The 20133-nt window shown below is 39.7% G+C and overlaps 1 protein-coding gene across 1 annotated transcript; it reads right to left on the reverse strand.

Annotated features, from left to right (window-relative positions):
* Positions 1 to 606: 606 nt before the first annotated feature.
* Positions 607 to 17235, reverse strand: NTS (neurotensin). The gene is made up of 4 exons (XM_074951220.1): positions 17154 to 17235; positions 13044 to 13105; positions 3520 to 3744; positions 607 to 1212 (listed from the first exon to the last, which is right to left on the reverse strand). The coding sequence occupies exons 1-4, from the start codon at positions 17212 to 17214 to the stop codon at positions 1072 to 1074; spliced, it is 489 nt and encodes a 162-aa protein (XP_074807321.1). The 5' UTR covers positions 17215 to 17235; the 3' UTR covers positions 607 to 1071.
* Positions 17236 to 20133: the final 2898 nt, after the last annotated feature.

A 20133-nucleotide genomic window follows, 5' to 3' on the forward strand; every position in this document is an offset into this window, starting at 1 on the left:
TCCCACTGTTAGGCTCACCCCCATGTACATTTTAGTAAAACTCACAGGTCATGGGCTTCTGTGAATTTTGTTTGTTGCCCGCAACCTGTCTGTGACTTTTATTAAAAATACCTGTGACAAAATCTTAATCTTAGTCCTGATTCACTACGCTGGAATTTTTTAATACCACAGCTAATCCTGCATAATCCACAGCTCTGATGGATATGTTGCGTCATGGTTCACCTACAATCGGAATCATGACCATGGTTTAGGACATTTTCATTGACTTCACTGGACTTTAGATCAGCTTTTAGTTGAGCATGCATAAAGTATGGAGAGAACATAAATTGTTTAATTGATTAGATAAACTAAATATACGTTGCTTTCTTGCCTCAGTCATAATATGAATTTCTCTGAAGTAGATACTACCTTCTGGCTTTGTTCAGCTAGCAGACATAGATGAAAATATTTTTCTCTAATAATAATAATAATAATAATAAATTTATTAAATCATGGTCCTTCACTGGTTCATGAAGAATCAACAAGTTAAAGTCCTCAAAATAAGGAATGTCACTTAAAAGATATTTGAATTTGCAACTTAATAGCTAATGCACAATATTTCCTTGCTTATTTAGACTTAAACCCTGATAATTGCCACTGGTCAATTTAGAAAACATTCTGGCAATTCTGATCACCATATTACACAACAGTTTGCCAGCATAGATTGGTTTTGAGGTGTTTGAGACATTTTATGATCCCTACTGGTGTTTACAGACTATTGATTTACTTTTTGGTGTAGGAAGGTATGTTTTACAACACAGAAAAAAAACTTATTGTAGCAAATATGTTGAAATCTCAGTTGTGTACAATACATCATGCTTAGAAACTAGATTTATTTGTAAATATATTGGTCCAATTAATATCAAGTAGGAAAAATCACATTCAAGAAACAACAATTGCAAAAAAGACAGTTATGTTATAATCTTGATGATTTTTCATAGTGTATTTTTCACACAAATAAGATTTTAGATTTAAATAAGAACCATAAAGCACAGTTACTCAAACTAAATATACACTGCAGTCTTTGCTGCATCAGTAATATGAACTTCTCTTGAGTATGTATGGTCTTCTGGCTTTGTTAACATGTAGTTGCCGTTTCAGTATATAAGGAGTTTTTCTCTTCATTATATCTTGCTTTGAATCCTCTTGATTGAAAACATCCTCCTGAAGTATCTGTAAGACATGAGAAGAGACACTGTGGAATCTCTGTATTTCTTTGGTTTAAAGATAAAGAAAAATATTAATCTCTTATTTTTGTAACTCTATATTCTCTTAATGTACCCAATAGAAAAAAAAAGATACTAGACTTTAGTCATTTCAAGGAATTATCATAGAATCATAGAATATCAAGCTTGGAAGGGACCTCAGGAGGTCATGTAGTCCAACCCCCTGCTCAAAGCAGGACCAATCCCCAATTTTTGCCCTAGATCCCTAAGTGGCCCCCTCAAGGATTGAACTTACAACCCTGGGTTTAGCAGGCCAATGCTCAAACCTCTGAGCTACAAGCAATACCTATCTAAGCTCTAATCAGAGAAAATGAGTAAATTTCAAAATTTTGGGGGTGAAATCCTGGTTCCGTTGAAGTAAATGGGACTGTTGACATTGAGTTGAGTAGGGCTAAGATTTCACCCGGGGAGCTTTCATTTAATGTCGATGAAGCTTTCAGAAGTTAAGTTTCTTATATTAACTTCTTTGGTCTAAAATTTAGGCTGGAAATCTCATGAGATTTCCACTACTTGCTAGTTTTAGCCTTCCTAGCAATATTACAGTATCTTCATTCTATTAGTAGGCAAAATGAGACATTTTTAAAAACCAGAAATGTACAAATATCAACAAAATGGACGTTGTAAATGTTAGAATGTTCAAAAACAATTGTGCTTTGAGTTTTTCATGAAGGGTCAGGTCATTTCTTAGTTATCTGAAATGATTTAATCCATTCTTATTACTGCACCTTTTAATGATCAAACACAATCCAACTGGCTGACAGAAGGTTATTAAATTAAAACCTTTGTAGCACTCCAAACTTAATTGTTTGGGGCATGGCTTAAATTCTCACAGAGTATTTCCCAGAGCCCTGGGGCTTGGGACTTCATTACTGTGGGAGGCGTCGGGGTTGGGACTTCACATGCTGGGGCTCTCTTGGGATTGAAAATATCTACTGGAGCTCCACTCTGGATGGCTACGGCTGAATTTAAGCCCTGGTTTGGGGCACTAAAATCTATTGATCACTTAGTAAATGGGTCCTGATCTAAAATCCATTGGAATCAATGGAAAGACTCCAAGTGATTTCAATGGGCTTTGGAACAGAGCTTGGATTAATAGGATCACCAGAAAGTGTGTACTGTATTACCCGTGGTCAGCAGGGGAGCCCTTTCTCAAGTTTCCTCAATCCCTTCTTCCCTCATTTTCCTCCCCTTCTCTCTTAAACTAGTCTGATATATCTTAGAACTCCTTTACCTCACATCTAAGCTGCATAGGACCATAATTTCTCTATCTATGGCTTCTAAGAAGCTGGTGAGCCTCAATTTCTGCTACATGTGCCTGCATCTCCAGGGTAAGAGACACCTCAGTATCATGGTGAAGCGTGCCAGTTCTACCGCATCTACTCTGCAGTGCTAAACGTACTGACGAAAAGGACTCTGAGGTAGTTCTTAGCCCCAAAGATGCTTGCTGTTACAGTTGTGTAAGTGCCACTGCAGCTAATGCAGAGGATTCTGGTGCACAGGCTTGAAAACACACTGCTGTGGTCCACCAGTTCCAATGGGCTGAATTCTTAGCTGTGCTGAGCATGAACTTGGTGCAGCTGAGGAGAGTGTGCATACTGGAGAGAGAGCAAGAGAGCAAAATGGCTCAAAACCACCTTTTCTGCATGCTGCCCCTAAGCACCAAAAGATCCCCTAAAGTAGCATAGAGCAATGCTTGGGGGAAACACCCTGCTTCATGATATTCCCCAGGGCAACCATGGTGGCTTTGTATACACTCTGTACTGACATAAGTAGTGCAAATGGGCAACTACAAAGTGGGCCCAATGATCCTATGCACATACATAAGGCCATCTCCTGCTTTGTCACACCAGTGTAGATCCAAACTAACTATACTGCTGTTGAACAGAGCTTAATTTTCTGTTCTGCCAAGAAGCTCATCTTCATATCTCTACTTAGCTTTTTGGGGAATGGCTACAAAGTGTGGAGAAATGATATAGTTAATGTTTTACATTGTTATAACCAAGAGCACCCTGCAGCTCTTCAGAAATGATATATGTACAAGACTGTTTAAAGGAAACCACTTGGAGATGGAGAGCACCAGAGAGATGGATAACCAGTGACCAACAATGCAGGAAGGGGATATTTTGGCCAAATATACTGAGGCTCTGAAGAGTCCATACAGAGCAGGCAAGACCTAGGTTTTTAAGTCCCTCTTGAAATATAAATACAGCATCAGAGTCTTTCCAGTGACATGCATTAGTGATGTGTTGCTTACCTCCCAGTGCTGAAAGGCTCTGCTGTGGCAGACTTTTTGGAGCTGGTATATTGTCAGCATCGCTTCCAAGCTGGAGCCATCTAGAGCAGCAGGAAACTGTCCTCTCGGAAGGAGGTCATCTTCCTCAGACTCCGCTGTTTCCTCTGGTTGGTTGTTTATGTTGTTTATAAGACTGCACACATTTAGCAGGGTCATCTTCCAGTATGCAAGTTTTTCTCTGTTAAGCTGAAAGATACAAAACATATGCTACGTGAAATACTGTCTTCTCTTTAGCAAGAGTTGTGTGCTACTGCAAAGCATTTCAATGGGGATAATATATTTTGTTTAGTATGTTTTGGGGTTTTGTTTGTTTTTGTCTAGCCAAAATTAAGGCAACAATTATAGTGTGTGGTAATTAGGACAACTCATTTATTAAACATACAGGGTCTGATCTTCCCTATGAATGTGAAAGGAAACTGCCATCAGTTCAGAATGGTAGTATTTCACACCACTTTGCACAGGTATAAATGATTTTACATTGTTCCAGGAAGTGGAGAATCAGGCTTGTTGGTTGAAGTCCTCGTGCAGGGAGCTCAGCCTCACTAATAAGCATGTGAATCAGAATCCATCCTTGTCGACAAGAGGATCCTCCTCCCCAAACTGTAGACCAGTAAGGGGTACCTCTCTGCTCCATGGCTAGTCTTGCAGGGACTGTGCTCTCTCAGACACAGGTGTGTGATGCAGCGGACACCTGCAGTTCATGAACCCTCAGACCTTGCCTGCTGTGGCCCCTTTAACAATGTTGTGTAGGGAGCTGTCATGGAGTAGCAATCTGCAGAGCATAGTGGATCGCAGAGTACCAAAATGAAATTACAGATTAAGCTGATGTAAAAATACAAAAAATATTAAGGAAATAAAGATGAGCTACTCAATATCTGGTTCTTTATGGGTAGTGGGGTGAGTTTATGAAAAAAGTGAAGGGAAATAATGAAGAAATGGAGGATCCAAAGTATTCTTGCAATAGGTTACGTGTTATTTGCCTAAACACCTGACACTCATGCAGCTAACAGGTGTTGATCCTATTCAGAAAGGGTTGAGTGAGTTCTGCTGACTCACTGAGGCAGATGACTTAACTGATCTTTATATACAGGAAGGTGAGAGTGGCTATCATGTGAGCGAGGAACTAGAGTGTGGGTTGAACAATCCTAGACAGAATCCTAAAACCTGCCAGGCCTAAGGAGGAGATTTGAGCTGACTTTTATATCTTCTTGTTGATAAATACAAACTACAGGCGGGAGGCCACTTTGAAATTTTTATAGTGTATGGAATTTATTTGTAGGGAAAGTTGGAAAAGATGACTGCCCACTTTATTCTGCAGTCTGAACATATTCCCATACAACTCCATTACATTACAAAACTGAGACGTAAAAGATTAATGCTATTGGGCCATCTATACATATCCGTGCCTCCTATTACCATTATTAAACGATAGACATGAATACCAATGGCCATGTAGACCCCTTATGAAGAGGGAAAATGCTAAATTCTGTGGTACATATATTCAGAGATAAATATCCAAAGTCAGCAGAGAGACAAGTCATGTGGGAGCAGATATCCAACAGGGGCTGGTGGTAGGGGAAGGTATTGGCAGGCAAACAAAGGTGGGTAGCAGTAGGGAGGCAGGTATGTGGGGCAGAATGGAGGGATCCAGCAGAAAGGAGGAGAGTTCAAGATGATTGGATTTATGGAGAGTGTTGGAGATCAGGAAATTTAGAAGGAAGTAGAGTCTGTTGTAGTGGGTAGAAAGAAGAATCCACACTGGGGGGGGGGGGGGAAGAATGGAGGCTTGTCATGGGAGATGGAGAGATGTGGATCTGAAGATATCTATGGTGTTATATGCTTATCTTCAGTTTCTCAGTGCAATTTGTTGAATAAGAGTCACTAATAGATATTGGAGCATTTTGCTGTAAGACTGGATGAACTGCAACAAGAGTTCAGTGATGTAAGAGCCATCAGGCCCTAAAAGAATGTACTGATATGGGGAGATTTCCTCCTGGTCAAGCTGAATCTCCAGTCAGTAGAGAATCTGTTGCACTTAACTGCCCTGGGTGCTCCATTCACTTAAACTATTTTTTTCCATTCAACACCTTTCCTCTATTTTCCTATTAGCTAGAGCTGGGTGGAGAAAGGTAAGTCTGTTTTCATGAAGGATTTTGATATTTGATTTAATACCAATTCAGAACAAACCCCCAACATTTCAAAATTCTCTGTGAAAAGGAATGGAGCTTTGACTTTTGGGGGCAGTCTTTCTGGGGGGCAGAGCTGTGCCCCTGGAGCCCTCAGATCCCTTGGCTGCTGAGGAGTGGTGAGCTTGGGAGCCAGGACCTCTGAGGTTTCTAAGCTCACAGCTCTCCATCTGCCTACCAGGTGGGCTGCCAAGGATCATGAGCTTGGAATGCCAGTCTGAGGAGGAGCCTCAAGCCATAGAGCCAGGGTTTCCATGGCTTCCAGGCTCTCAGCTCCTTGCAAGCCTGCCAGCTGAGGCTTCTGTTGGAACTTTACCAGCAGCTGTCTGTCCCTATGCAATGTTTCAATTTCAACAAAACACCAAAGTGTATTTTGGAATTTTTCTACCAGCTTTTAATTTTGGTTTGGAAAAACTCAAGTGAGGGTGCCACCTCGCCTTGGCTTCACTCACTACTTCCCTCCTCCATCATATTTTCCACTCTTTGCCTTCCCCCATCTATTTTCCCCTTCTTTAAAATTTTGATTTTCCTCCAGCACAGAAAGTTGTTTCCTTTAAACAGAAACTAGGGACATGAAAATTCCAGGCACAGGGAAAGCATAGGCTGAGCAGTACCTTCTTGCTCGCTGAGCTCATAGTTCCCAAATGATCCATGTAGTGCATCAAATCATAGAAAAATAGGGCTGGAAGGGACCTCAGGAGGTAATCTAGTCCAACCCTCCTGTTCTGAGGAAGATTAAGTATACCTCAACCATTCTAGATGGATAACTGCCTAATCTGTTCTTTAAAACCTCCACTGACGGGGATTCCACAACCTTACTTGATAAATTATTCCAGTACTTAACTATCCTTAGTTAGTTTTTTTTCCCCTAATCGCTAACCTAAATCTTCCTTGTTGCAAATTAATGTCAGGCTTACAAACAAATACACTTTAATTCACTGATAAAATGTATGTTTCCAGGAACATATACAATGTAGCAAAATAATATAGCTGTTTCAACAATACAGACATTCATTTTATTTAGTGATAGCATGGCTGGGGCGGGGGAAGGGTATGTACTCCATGTAATTTTCAGTCCACTAGAGAATCCCATAACCTTGTGGTTCTTTGAGTCATCTTTCTAATAGAGATGACTATTCTATGTTGAATTTGTGTGGTATTCATTGTTAGCCATATTTCTGTTTGTGTGTGTTTGTTATGGGGCGAGAGGGGGAGAAATGGCACAAAGACAGGCCAAGGGAACAATAGAAATTTGACTCAATGTCAGCATTTTTTTAAGAAATTCCCTTTGGACCATAGTCTTCCCTCAGATACAGGTGTGTTATTAAGTGGGCATAATTTAGACATTTGTTAGACAAGCCTTGCTTTCTCAGCAGTGTTGGGTTCACTGTTCAGAAATGTGTATTTTGTTTTGTAGGTGAAATGGAAACACATCCTAAATCCTGCTCAGTAGCTTGAAATTTTGTGTTTTATTTTGTTTACTTAGGGCTTATCTGGTCTTCCACCCAGGTGATATAATTAGAGTTCTGAATTATTTGGAAGGATGCGACAGGTTCATAACAAAATTAACCTCTTCATGGAATGTCTGACTTAATTAGCAGGAGGTGGATTTAAAAAGTAAATAAAGTGCCCATTTCAATTTCAAAACTCTCTTTGGTTTACTTTAAATTTTTTGTGGCATAAAAGTAGTACTGATTTTTTTCACACAAAAGATGAAGCTTTCCATGTATGCTTTCCCGCATGTTCAATGCCTTTGCACTAAGAATGACGTTCTCAGTATGTGGATGAAAATTCTGTGGCTTCCTGTGTAAAGCTGCAGTATCCCTTGGGTCTAAAGTTGTTACTCTATCCCAGCTTTAGACAGTTTAGAGAACATTTTTTGAAGACATGGGTGGCATATTCAAATAGCATCTCCCAACTGAGTCAAGTTTAGTATAATAAATAAATAAATGGGCACAAATCAGATGTCAAGAATTATAACGTTCAAAAACCAGTCGGAGAACACTTCAATCTCTGTGGTCAATCTCTTCCCCTGGTGGGGGGGAAGGAGAAAAGGGAGGGGGAGGTCTGAGGCCCCACCCAGCCCTCCCATGGGGGGATTGCGTAGGGCACCCAAATGGCTAGGGACAGCCCTGAATGAGTGGCATATTTTCCACACAGTTCTAGACTGTTAGTCACCACACAGGTGACTACAAATGCTCAAGCTATGGTTTGGAAACCAGCCATGAAGGAGATCAAAGCACCAAAGTCTCAAAGGATAGAGCTAATATACTGAAGGTTAGTTCAAAAAAGAGTCTGGTAGTAATTTGATAAAACAATGGAGGTTGTTTGTAGTATGAATCTGACTTTGAGATTTATTGATGCTGAAGAATTCATGCAGGGAATTTGATATATGTTTTTGCATTGATGAAGCTTCTTATGAAATGGAATATTGAAAGTTGTTGGGCTCAGAAATATAATTGGCCTTTTCTTTTTTCTTTGATGTATTTCTGAAAGTTTACATTCCAGTTGTTAATAGAGCTGGCCAACACTGGCAGTTTCTGGTTCATGATAAATTTTTAAAAAAAAATTCAGATCCAAAATGAAACCAGATTTTTAGAAACTTCCCACAAACCAGAAAATTTTTAAAAAATTATATTAATATTTAATTTGCATGGTGTTTCCAAGATGAAATTTGCTCCCCCAGGCCTTGGCAGCGGTTAATTGAAATGGACATTCTTGTTAGTTTCACAGCTGCTATTCAGGTGGAAGCCATGAAACTGTCAAGAATGTCTGTTTTAGTTAGCAACTGCCAGGGCTCCCAGGGTCTGCAGTTCTGAGGCCGACCCACAATATAGACTGCCCCACCACAGGGAACTCAGAGCTTCCAAACTCCTGGGCCTGCCCACTCACAAGTTGGATAGCACAGGGATCCCGCTGGTTTAGGAGTCTGGAAGCCCTGAGGTCCTGGACCCAGGAAAGTCTGCATAGTAGGGCTTCTGTGGACCCTGGAAGCCTGTCCCAGGACTTCCGGGCACTGCAGCAGGGAACCTGAAAGTCTTGAGAGCCCCCAGGTTTTCCAGGTTCCCTCCAGAAGAGCCAGGAGCCTAGAGATGGATCTCCTAGGGCTGCCAGGTTCCCTCCAGTGGAACCAGGAGCCTAGAGATGGATATCTTAGGGCTGCCAGGTTCCCTGCGGTGGAACAGGAGCCTAGCCTGGGTTAGAGCCTAGCCTGGGTTAGAACCAGTGTTCCCAGGGCATTCAGACTCCTAGCTCCACATCAGGGAGCCTGACAGCCTGGGCATGGTGTGGCTGTCTTTTGACAGAAACTTGCCTGACAGACAGGGTTTCATTGGAACCCTGCCTGGGATGCTACAAATTTGTCAAACCCAAACTTCTTTTGCAGCACCTTTCAGGTTCAACAAATCAGCATTTTTCCAACAAAACTCTGTTACATCACAAAATTTCCAACCCGTTTGAATTGTTTACCTAAAAGGAAACTAGGGTAGCCTTTCTTGTGTCTGGAACCACTTTGAGTGTGGAGGTCTAAAGAGGACTCTGAGTTCCACTGAATGGATTTGTTACACATCAACTGGTTTATCTCTGATTTTGGTTAAATGCCACCTCTGGAGGCCCTATTGATGTAGTAATAACTTATATTGCACTGTGTGCATAGTATTAGCTGCTGGAACATGGATAAATCTTGAATGTTACAAATTTTATAAAAATTCATTTCAGCTCTTGCTTCCTATATCCTCTAACTCATCCACAGCTAAACAGATTTTTTTTTTAAATAGAACATCAAAATAATGAATAAATTTAAGTTCAGATGATTTTGTGCCAGAGATAGCTAAAACAGTGAGGAAACTGGTTACAGAATTCTGGAGGTATACTACAATGCTTGCAAGTCAACTAATATTTGGTGATTGCTGCTCTGCAATGAGCTTTGTTTCATGACAGAGTACTTTCTTCCTCCAGGTAGTATGATTTTACTACTTAGATTTTCCTCCTTTTTCCATAGTGGAGGATGAAATAGTTAAGCATATTCTGCAAATGGATATTCATGTGAATTCAATGGAATATCAGGGCATGCCTGTTATATCAGCAGTGCAAGACATGTCAGGTCTGTAGGAAATATTTATCAATTCAGGTTCTCATTTGCCAGCTTCAGTGTAGTATTTGGTGCCTCCCAGATATTTAAAAATAGAAATAACAATCTTCCTTTCTCTTTTGCTAAGCAGACAGGCTGAATTTTGTACCAACTGGAGCTTTTCCAAGGTGCATTGCTGTCCTTGCAAATATGAGTTGCAGTTACCTGGGTTGGAGGTCATGAATCCATGGATAATTGTGGCCAGGGCTGTGTCTGGTAGGAGGGAGCTATGTCTTCTGGCCAGACACAGATGGGATAGATGGTAGTGAGCAGATTTTACAACTACAAATGCTGGGTATTGCTTATGTATCATACTATAGCAATGAGGTGTTGAAAAGGACCAAGGTTGCTGACAAGTTTAATAGTCTGAGAGCAGGTGCCTCAATGGTGGGGAATATTATAGAGGAGGCATGTTCTTCAAAGAGACTCCATTTCACCTCAGTCTTGTTTGGGTTCTACTTTACCAGGTTATTCTTCATCCAGGTGCCAGTTTTAGCAAGGCACTGAGAAAGCTGTGAGTCAGTGCTGTTTATTCTATGTAAAGCAGATGAAGACCAAGATTACATCTGCATACTGATAACACTTCAGGCTGTGTTGTCTTCCTAGATCTCCAGCCCGCTGAGTAAATGTTGAGTAAAACTGGAGAGAAACATGGGTCTTGTGAGATTCCATAGGTGAGAACTCTGGAGATGGAGAAACTGTTGTAGAGAAAAGACCTAAACCATTTCAGGGAACTTCCATTTGCCCCAGGAACTTCTGTATCCCCTCATGAATGTGACACACGTATTTGGTGATCAACAGAATCAAATGTTGCAGACAGGTCCAGCAGGAGGAGTTATGAGTATGGATGTGGTTCCCTTTTTTATGACCAGGAAGAGGCCATCTACCAGGTTGCCATATTCTGGCTTGAAGCTTGACTAAGAGAGATCCAACCCCCAGATGGTATTGAAGACTGGCTTTTGCTTGCTTAGAAAAGGGAGGAATAGACCCTGGGCAGTAGTTTGTGAAGTCAGTAGTATATAGTGCAGACTATTGCATGTTCTATGATGGGTTGTAGATTCCCCTAATCAAAGAAAAGTCCTTTATTCTCTTACTATCCAGGAAGGCTAGGGCTTAGAATCACAGATAATTAGAGGTATATTCAGTTTATTTAGAGGTGAATCAGTTTAAATAATTTGAGCAGTAGGACATGCTACACCGTCAGAATGCCCTTGTTGAAAATATATTATGGATGTACCAGGAATGCCAGGCAGTGTTAATGGGGTTGATAAACTACTTTGCTACACTTGTACATCCAGACTTTCCAAAACAGGTTTGCTTTTTTCTCCTAGATGTGACGGCCAACAAGATGATTAGAGATTGCTTGGTTAGACTGGCAACTCCACATCACAGATGATTAGTGAGAAATAACAGGAGTTATTCTCCGTTGAAATTAGATATGAGATGGCAGACAACAGGCTTCAGTTCAGGAAGGTCTGGTCAACTACTACATCTTCCATCCCAAAATGTGCCTCACATTCTTTTACACACTTAAAATAGTCACTAGAAGTGAGGTTTTGATCTGATGAAGGCTGCAAACTCATGCAAAGTGCATAATAAAGGAATTTACTATCCCTCTAATTGGTGGAGTAGTGAAGACTCCCTTGCTGGAGTGGTGTTATCTCATGCAAACTACAAGTAACTTTTGTGGGGCTTCACTATACTGTACTTGGATGTCAAGAGTACATGCACAGTATGCCAAGGAGCCTGAGATTCACAGTTACGCCACCACAAGTTAAGTCAGGGATGTTCACAAGTCCACTTGTTAAGATGGGTATAGTTATTATTAGGTCACTTGAACTGTGTTTATGGGTTATGCAGCCTTCTGGATAGAGGGAGGCCTAAACAGCAAGTTGCCTCACCCAACACTACACATAACAAAAATCAGATATGATTCAATTTGGCATATTCTTAATCAGCCACTACATAACTGTTTTAGTGTTTGTTGTGTGTCAGAGCTGGGGAAGAGCGACAAGTGGTGAAATCTTGGCTCTGTTGACATCAATACCAAAACTCCCACTGACTTCATTGGAGCTAGGACTTCACCAAGGGTGTATTAGTCCTTTGGGATTCAGAGGAAGAATCCTTCTGACAGAATCCCACTCCCAAACTGGTCCCAGGAAAAGAATCCCCACTAATATTTTTCCCCACTTGACCAGCAGGAGTCAAGAAGCAGTTTGTATGACATCTGGGCCTTGTTACCTTGCTAATTGGGAATACAGAAATATAGGCATTACCATACTGGATCAAACTGGATATCCATCTAGGTCAGTGTCCTGTTTCCATTGGCACCTGATATCAGGTGGTATCAGAAAGGGAGGGGGTGAGAAACCCTGAGGTGAGCAAATATGGAAAAACCAGCCCACAGGGGAATTTTCCATTAAAATGCAAAATGTTTTGACCACTCTTGTGAGAAGGGCTAAAACATCCCATTTTAAATCCATACTATTTTAAATAAATACATCATTTATCAGGGAAGAATGAAACATGCATATATTTCCCACTTCATTAAAGTTTTTGGCTGCTGCCTGTCAAATGTGTAGGTTCTGTTTTTGATACTTCACCTACGTGAAGCTGATATCATTGAACCCGGCGTATTTGGAAAATAAGTCTACGGATGATTCTTTGGCCACTCAGGAAGGAAACTATTTACTGGATATTTTTGTGACTATTTTTCTGATGTTCCGATGCAATCACTAAAACTACTATATTATTCCTAAATGAAAATCAACATCTGTGGGTAACAGTTTTTGTCTTCTGAAAATATCAGTTTTACACATATGTAGAAAAAGTACAATAGCACCTCATTTAGGCATTAATTCAAGATCAATTTAGACATAATCCTATTGGAAACACATTTTCCTCTGGTAAATTTACATGAAACACAACCTGAATAATTTAATGAAAGTACCAGCATTACACGTGAGAGACACTTTAATTTTTCTGTGTCACATCAACACCTTTAAAATTCCTTTGAACTAGAAGAAAATTTTGCACCAAAGTAATGCCTTGCACTGAACTTTTATGTCTAGACTGTCGGTTATTACTTTGTGCAAAGACTTCCATGCTTGTAATGAGAATTCATGTGCTCCCTACAAGTCAGCTAAAGGGTAAAAAGAAAAAAGAATTACCTTTGATGTATACATATTGGTCAATAAATCTGCTTCTAACGCTTTCATTTCCTCTTCTGAATCTGGGAATAAATCAGAACCACATGTGAACTATTTCATCACAAATCAGAGTCATTTTATTTCAGAATATAGGATTTAGGTATATCTCATAAAGAGCTCTTAAACTTAAATAACGGATAATGGGCTAATGGAGAATCTTCATCTCTTAAAATATGATCCAGAAAGACTGACTACAAGAGTCTTTTAGTATAAGTACAGCTAGGTTAATGATGCATCTTATAAACAGTCACTCACCATCATTCTAGGGCCTGATCCAAAGACACTGAATTCAATGGAAAGATGCACATTGACTTCAATGGGCTCTGAACCAGGCTCATAATCTATAGCCATTTTAGTACAACAAAAATGCTGCCCAATCTCCTCATCCAATGTCAATATGATGTTTTTATCATCTGAACAAGCTTGTCCGTCACCTTTGCAAACTTTTAGACGCTGATTTAGTAGGTCTTTATCTTAAAAGGGACACTTCTTCACAATAAAGACAAAGTTTTAAGTAAAGTTTTTAAAGCATATGCATTAATAGTAGTTATATTTACTAGGCAAGACTCTCATTTTAGTCATACCAATATAAATTCTGCTGACACTAGTGATTTCAGACAGATCAGAATTTAGCCTATCGACTTTTAACTCTGTGTGTGTGTGTCTGTCTGTCTGTCTGTCTGTCTGCCTGCCTGCCTGTGAGATTTAGTGTAGTGGAATCATTTCTTTCTACTAATTTAGTTGACCCTACAAGTCTTATGACTTATCTGAGGGGGAAACGTTATATTAGAAGGATGAAGCACTATCAGAAAGAATTCTATTCTGCTGTGCACTGAATTGTGTGACAGAGATCTACTACTTTGCAAACATAGCAATTGTAACTCCAAGATTATGGTAAATGTTTGGAGATCATTAAATACCTCTGTTGAAAAAAATCTTAATTTAATTGTTTTGTAGCTTCCTAAAAGCAACAGTAATTCAAAGCCAATCCATAAATTTATTTACTTAGACATAAAAAAAAAATGAAAAAGATACTTATCTGAGGCTCGAGGCGCCCTAACAAACATAACAATATATTGTAAATATCAGCTGCATTAACATGAACAGTGTTTTTGTTGTTATTCGTGTGTTCTATAGAGTGGAATCTGTTGGCCATTTCCATCCAGGTTTGAGATCTACTGATGAAAAGTGATATAGAAGAATTTTTTAAAAAAATTTTCATTCAATTATTTATTTATTTATTTTATTGCTACTGCTACCTTGGCAGTCACAGGAATATAGGAGATAAGACTAGGAGGGGGCCTCATGGATAATCCAATCCAATCCTGTCCCCGGCTACCGCAGGCAACCCCAGGATATATTCCCATACCTAAAATAATCAAACTTCATTCTAAAACTAGTTAGGCTGTTTGTCCACACTACTCTCATTAGGAGACTGTTCCAGAACCTTACTCCTCTAGTTAGAAACCTTCTTTTACCCATTATTCTTGTGACACCATTGTCCTTTAGCTTAAATAGCTCTTCTCCCTTCCTGGTGTTTTCACCCCAATGTATTTATAGAGAGTAATCATATCCCAGCCTTCGTTTTGCTACGCTAAACAAGATTAACTTTTTTAGCCTCCTCTTGAAAGATAGGTTCTTCATTCTCCCTGATAACAGTAGTAGCCCTTCTCTGCACCAGTCATCAACACAGTATTTTAGTACCTACCAAAAGTCCTGTTACTAGGACTCTGCCCTAGTTTACTCTACAAAATACAGACTTAAAATAGAGCATAGAGAATGGCCAAGATAGGTGGAATGCTGCACAGAATACGCAGGTGATAAGAAATGTTTTGAATGAAGAGATCAAGGGAGCGTGGTGTACATTATTTGGGAGCCTATTCCAGGTGAAAAGGGTGGCAAGGAGAGAAGCATGGATTCAAGAGCCAGTGAAAAAAGACAATGGGAGGAGGCAAAAGAGGCATGGGCAGACAGCACAGGGAGTGGGAAGCGGTGCAGGAGGAGTTCAGGGCAAGGATGCAATGAGAACAGAGTTATGGAGAGCTCTGAATACAAAGTTTGTTTGTATCACACAATATTGTTTAAGGGGGAAATGTACACACCTTATTCTCCTCTGGCTGGTTCATACCTTAAGTGGATTGAAATTCTGCACTTTTGTTCATATATTTAAATTTTACAAGCTACATTTTCCCCTCAGGACAAACCATATTTTCAAAAGAGAAATAAAATATATGTTCTGTGTCTTAGCTGAAACCAGTGCAATGCTTTCCACATTGAGCTAATCTATCTGTCCCAGGTCCACATTTTCATATTTTTAAGCAAAATATAGCATTTGAATTTTGGTATGTCCTGCTTTCTTCATTAGAGACCCAATCCAATGTCTATTGAAATAAATGGGAGACTTTCCATTGACTTCACTGGGCATTGGGTCAGATGCTGCTGCAGCTTCTAGGATCTCATCCTGCATCACTGATGCTAACAGTCACCTTTTTTTTTTTTTTGGTTATGCTTTTTAAGATCTATGGCTGAAAAGTGCTACATAAAACCCAAGAATTATCATTATTCTCACTGCTTTGCTATTCTGTGAAACAGAGGAACTGATCCTGCTGCAAACAAGTTCATAGCAAAATTTCTTTCTCTTTAAACAGGAGCAGGATCAGATTCAAAGATCTATTGTGTGTCAGGTTTTGCTTACACTTCTCACACTGTCAAATGCTAATACCTAGTTTACTAATTATTCTCTTCAAAACATTTTTGTTAGTATTCCTTTCAGAGCTTGTTTGGAAATAACAGTTTATCATCTAGAACAATGCTAATGTGCTACCGATATAAAAGTTTACAGGTGAAAAATTATAATCTAACGGATATAGGCCGGTGCTCCTGAATACACTGTGCAACAGAATTCTGAAAGTTGAAATGTGAGGGTTATAATTTCTCTGAGTATTTTTTTTTTTACTTTACTAGCATTTCATAGAATCATAGGAATGTAGGGCCTCAAGGTCATCTAATCTATTTCCCCCCTCCATGCTGAAGCAGGCAGGTGAGTACACCTAGACCCACCCTGACACCGTGAATATAGTATCATAAATCATGTTAATAAAGTATTAAGCTATTTTGTAATTTAGCAAGTCTGTATTTTGAAATCTACTGTGCTGTATCTGCATGTGTGCATGACTGTGTGGCTATAAAAGCCATTACATTTTTGGGTATAAACTTAGCTATGTCATTTTTCCAAAGGAAACTATAAACTAAGCAAGTGTTACCGATCATGTTATCCTCTGGCTATTTAAAGCAATTACACTTGGAGTAGAAAGTCACTAGAGTTTATCCTCCTATGGTGTGATTTGGTTTTGCTTTGCTGTAAATCTGCAGTTTTCTTTCCCCTTCAGATAATTTGGTAACTATTCTTTTAACACTGCAGCTTCAGTTTTTGTATCTGCATCATTGATGAATATGAAATATGTATTTTAAGTACACATAGAGCCATTTTGGTTAAGATTTGTCAAGGCTTCATATGAGCTGTAGGAAAGACCTTGCCTAGGATATTTGAGAGAATAACACAGCATTCCATCCGTCACAAATACTTGCAACATTTGTTACAAAGTGAATGATCACATCCCATTATGTTTCTCAAGGGCTAGTCTATAAGTTTTTTAAAAAATATAATTTTGATGCTGCCTGAAAGAGCAGGTGAATGTGAAGGGAGGAACTCATGGGAATGACAAAAAAACTGTCACTCAGCACTTATTATCAGGGATGGCTGGTGTGTGTGTGTGTGAGTACACACATATAAACCTTAGTCTAGAGTTAACTCACTTTGTTTCTTTTGATCTCATCCGAGGGGCTAGTATACATGTTAGCTCTCATCATCTGAAAATGACTAGACAGATGTAAAACCTTTTTTAAAAAAAAACTTCCACTCCTTCTGGGCTTAAATGCCCATCAGAAGAGGAACAATCTGATAACTAACCACAGAGACAAGTTTGGGGACAGGAGCAGAGAGCCCCCCCACACACACACCAATTCACAGCTTAGGAAGGAATCCCAGAGAAATTGCAAAGTGAAGCTTACCTGAACACAGACTCCAGGAGGTGAAAGCCAGCAGGATCATGCACACCAGTTGAATTCTCATGCTTGCTATCCTCAGCCCTCTAGAAAGTAAAGTCCATAAATACTAAGAAGAAGAGATGAGAGAGACAGACACAGACAGAAAGAGAGAGAAAGCACGGCTGCTTCTTTCCCTCACTGCCTTGTGCGGACTTGTGAGTGTCTGAACCATAAGGGGAGCCCTGGACCATTCCCTAAGTATATAAGCAGTGGGGTGATGTCACAAAAGTAGAGTGATTGTCTCTTAATGAATTACCCTCCCTTCTCCTCCTCCTCCTCAGCCCCCGCCCCCAGCTACTCAGTTCTGGGTGAAACTTGACGCGATTCACTAATTGCGCTGCGCGGCTCCACACTCCTTGACGCACACAGAGATCAGTTCAGAAACGTTCCTACATACAGAGCAACCCGGTGCTCGGCTCACCTGTTCTCTGTCATACGCACAGCAACCCGAGAGATAGGGCAGTTCTTAGTCCTTTATGGGGAATAAGGGGTGTGTGTGTGTGTGCATTAAAAAGGAGTGATCACCTGGCAATGAGATGCACTGTACAAGATGCAAGAAAGATGCTCTGGGAAAGGGAGCTATATTAAAAGGGCGAACATCTTACCCCAGTATCCCATTGAGATCACCCCATCATCATTGTACATACTTCCCCTCTGTAAATGTGTTGCCGAATTCTACTAACTGCCCGACAAACAATGCGAGGGAATAAAATGTATATTGATTTATATGGAACCGATGTTTTGTGCCATCGAAGGTGGTTGTTGTTGTTTTTTTAAGTATATTTTCCATATATATATATATTAATTTAAGATACACTAATAGCTCGACTTTAGGCTACTTCGTGTGTCCTAAATTATATATATTATACATACAGAATATATGAAAGTTTAAGTGTGCTATAGGGCAATGAAAAATAGCCCCATGATATCGAAATTACATTTGCACCAGTGTTGTACAATATTGATAGGGATTTCCCCCCATCTCACCCTCCAGGACATAATGAGAATAAATTATAGGTGGGTAAAAACTGCGGTAAATACATTTTAAAAAACGCCGACACACAGAAAGTACAAATGTAGGCGGGTCAAGGTTCAAGTGATATATTTTGTGTAGCTGCTTTCTTTAAACTGGAGCTGAAGTGTTTCTTTTTGGCTGGTGTCGTTGCTTCCATTAGGGGGCGCAATGGAAGTATGAAAAAAATCACTCTCTCCCTGTTGGTAGTCAAGCTTTAAGAGCCTTGTAGAAAACTCAGAAGTATATTGATCTGAGTTAATAGAAATTCATATTGTATGCAAACTGGATTGGTGAAGTATTTCTCATTTGTGTTTGCAGGCTTTCCCTATAATTTTTATCCTCAGCACCATCACTATAAATGTAAAGAATACTTGAAGCAGTGGAAGGGTGAGAGAGGCTAATATTTTTTTAGCATCAGTACTGAGGTGAAATGCTACAGAATCACGTTAGCCTGGAGCACATTATTTCTTTACAATGTGACTTTTCTCAAAGACAAATGTTCCATCTGCTGAAGGCAGAGAATACATATATTATAGTGCAGCACATTTTGATCTGTGGGGATTTGTTTAAGGACTGATACACGTAGTCCACATGCCAGCAACACACTCATTGAATGATTGCGTCTCAGATAATGATTGCTTTTGCGCAGCACTGAAGAGGAAATTGTTTCCTTTAAAAGCAAAGGCAATGACACTGATCAATTATATCCCCCCCCCCTTCCCTCACATGCTACACACTTTTACATACTGTTGAACTATATTCCATGTAGTTAAAAAGTACACCGTACTTAAAACATCCTGCCACCCAAGGCAGCCTTAGGTCAGACTTCTTCTGTATGGATTCCCATTTTGCACCACTGTAAAGTTTTAGCACTGTTGTCACAAATGTATAAATATGAAGAAACACACCCCGAGTTAGTTCTTGGATTATTGTTAGTACTTTAACGCAAACTTTTGCCTATTATTGAAAGCTTTTTCTTTCCTATAATTCTGGCTTACTAAGTAAGAATGTTTTTTTTTTTAAATAAAGCTTTCCTATTTTACAGTCAGTGCTATTCATTCATATTATGGTTACAGAGGATCACAAATACACACTGTATAAAGACCAGTCATTAGCTAAGTTTACTCCCTGGGTGTGCTATTTCTTTTCAGAAAGTTCTGTGAATGGGAATCATATGTAGTGTTTCCTCTCTGACATGGGTTTCTCCAACAATATAATTCCCATATTCTTACATAACTGAAATGTACAGTGATGGCGGGGGGGGGGATCCCCCAGTGAGTCAGTGATTGTCAGTTTTACTGCCACTAAAAGATGTGATCATCTAGTTTTTATCCTGGTTCTCTCTTGATTGTAAATCCCCAGGGAATAATTTCGGGTTCTGTTATGCTATAACCTTTCTCAGTTCTGCCTCTGGTTCTATCCCACTACTAGCAACTAATCAGGCATGAACACTAAAGTAGTTCAAAATCTCTTTTGCTTCCACGTTCCCCCTTCCATACTCATCTGTACCTTCTAGGCATCTCGTTTTCAAATGTACTGGGGTCAGGAACCGTTGATCCAGAACCCTGGAGTAGTTTTATTTTGTTCGAAGTGAGATTGAGCCACCTGTTCTTTTCCCTTTGGTCCTTTGTTTCCTTTCCTCCAGATTCTTGCTATGTCTGCAGCTTTCCCCTACTGTTACGTTAAAATGTTGCATAGTGGGAATAGTAAGCATTCTAATAGCTGAATCTCAAAATCAGTTATTTTCATTCCTATTTCATTTCCTATTTGGAAGTGTTTCTTTCGTTTGCAGAAGAACCTGCCCTGGGAAGGCTTTCTAGGAGGTAATTGTTTCTTTTTCTGTAAGGTTCACTTAATTTGTGGAGGTCCCTTTAAAAAAAAAAAACTCTGACCCTCATGACCTAGGAAAAATATGTACAGCCCCTCAAA

The sequence above is a fragment of the Natator depressus genome, chromosome 1 (genome assembly GCF_965152275.1).
Source record: "Natator depressus isolate rNatDep1 chromosome 1, rNatDep2.hap1, whole genome shotgun sequence".
Lineage (NCBI taxonomy): Eukaryota > Metazoa > Chordata > Testudines > Cheloniidae > Natator > Natator depressus.

Bases quoted from the DNA above. Each gene is read 5' to 3' on its own strand.
- NTS (XM_074951220.1), bottom strand. From the start codon at position 17,214: ATGAGAATTCAACTGGTGTGCATGATCCTGCTGGCTTTCACCTCCTGG. The intron at 13,106-17,153 runs GTAAGCTTCACT...ATTTATTCCCAG, and splicing joins CTCCTGGAGTCTGTGTTCAG to ATTCAGAAGAGGAAATGAAA. The intron at 1,213-3,519 runs GTAAGCAACACA...CATGTCTTACAG, and splicing joins GAGCCTTTCAGCACTGGGAG to ATACTTCAGGAGGATGTTTT.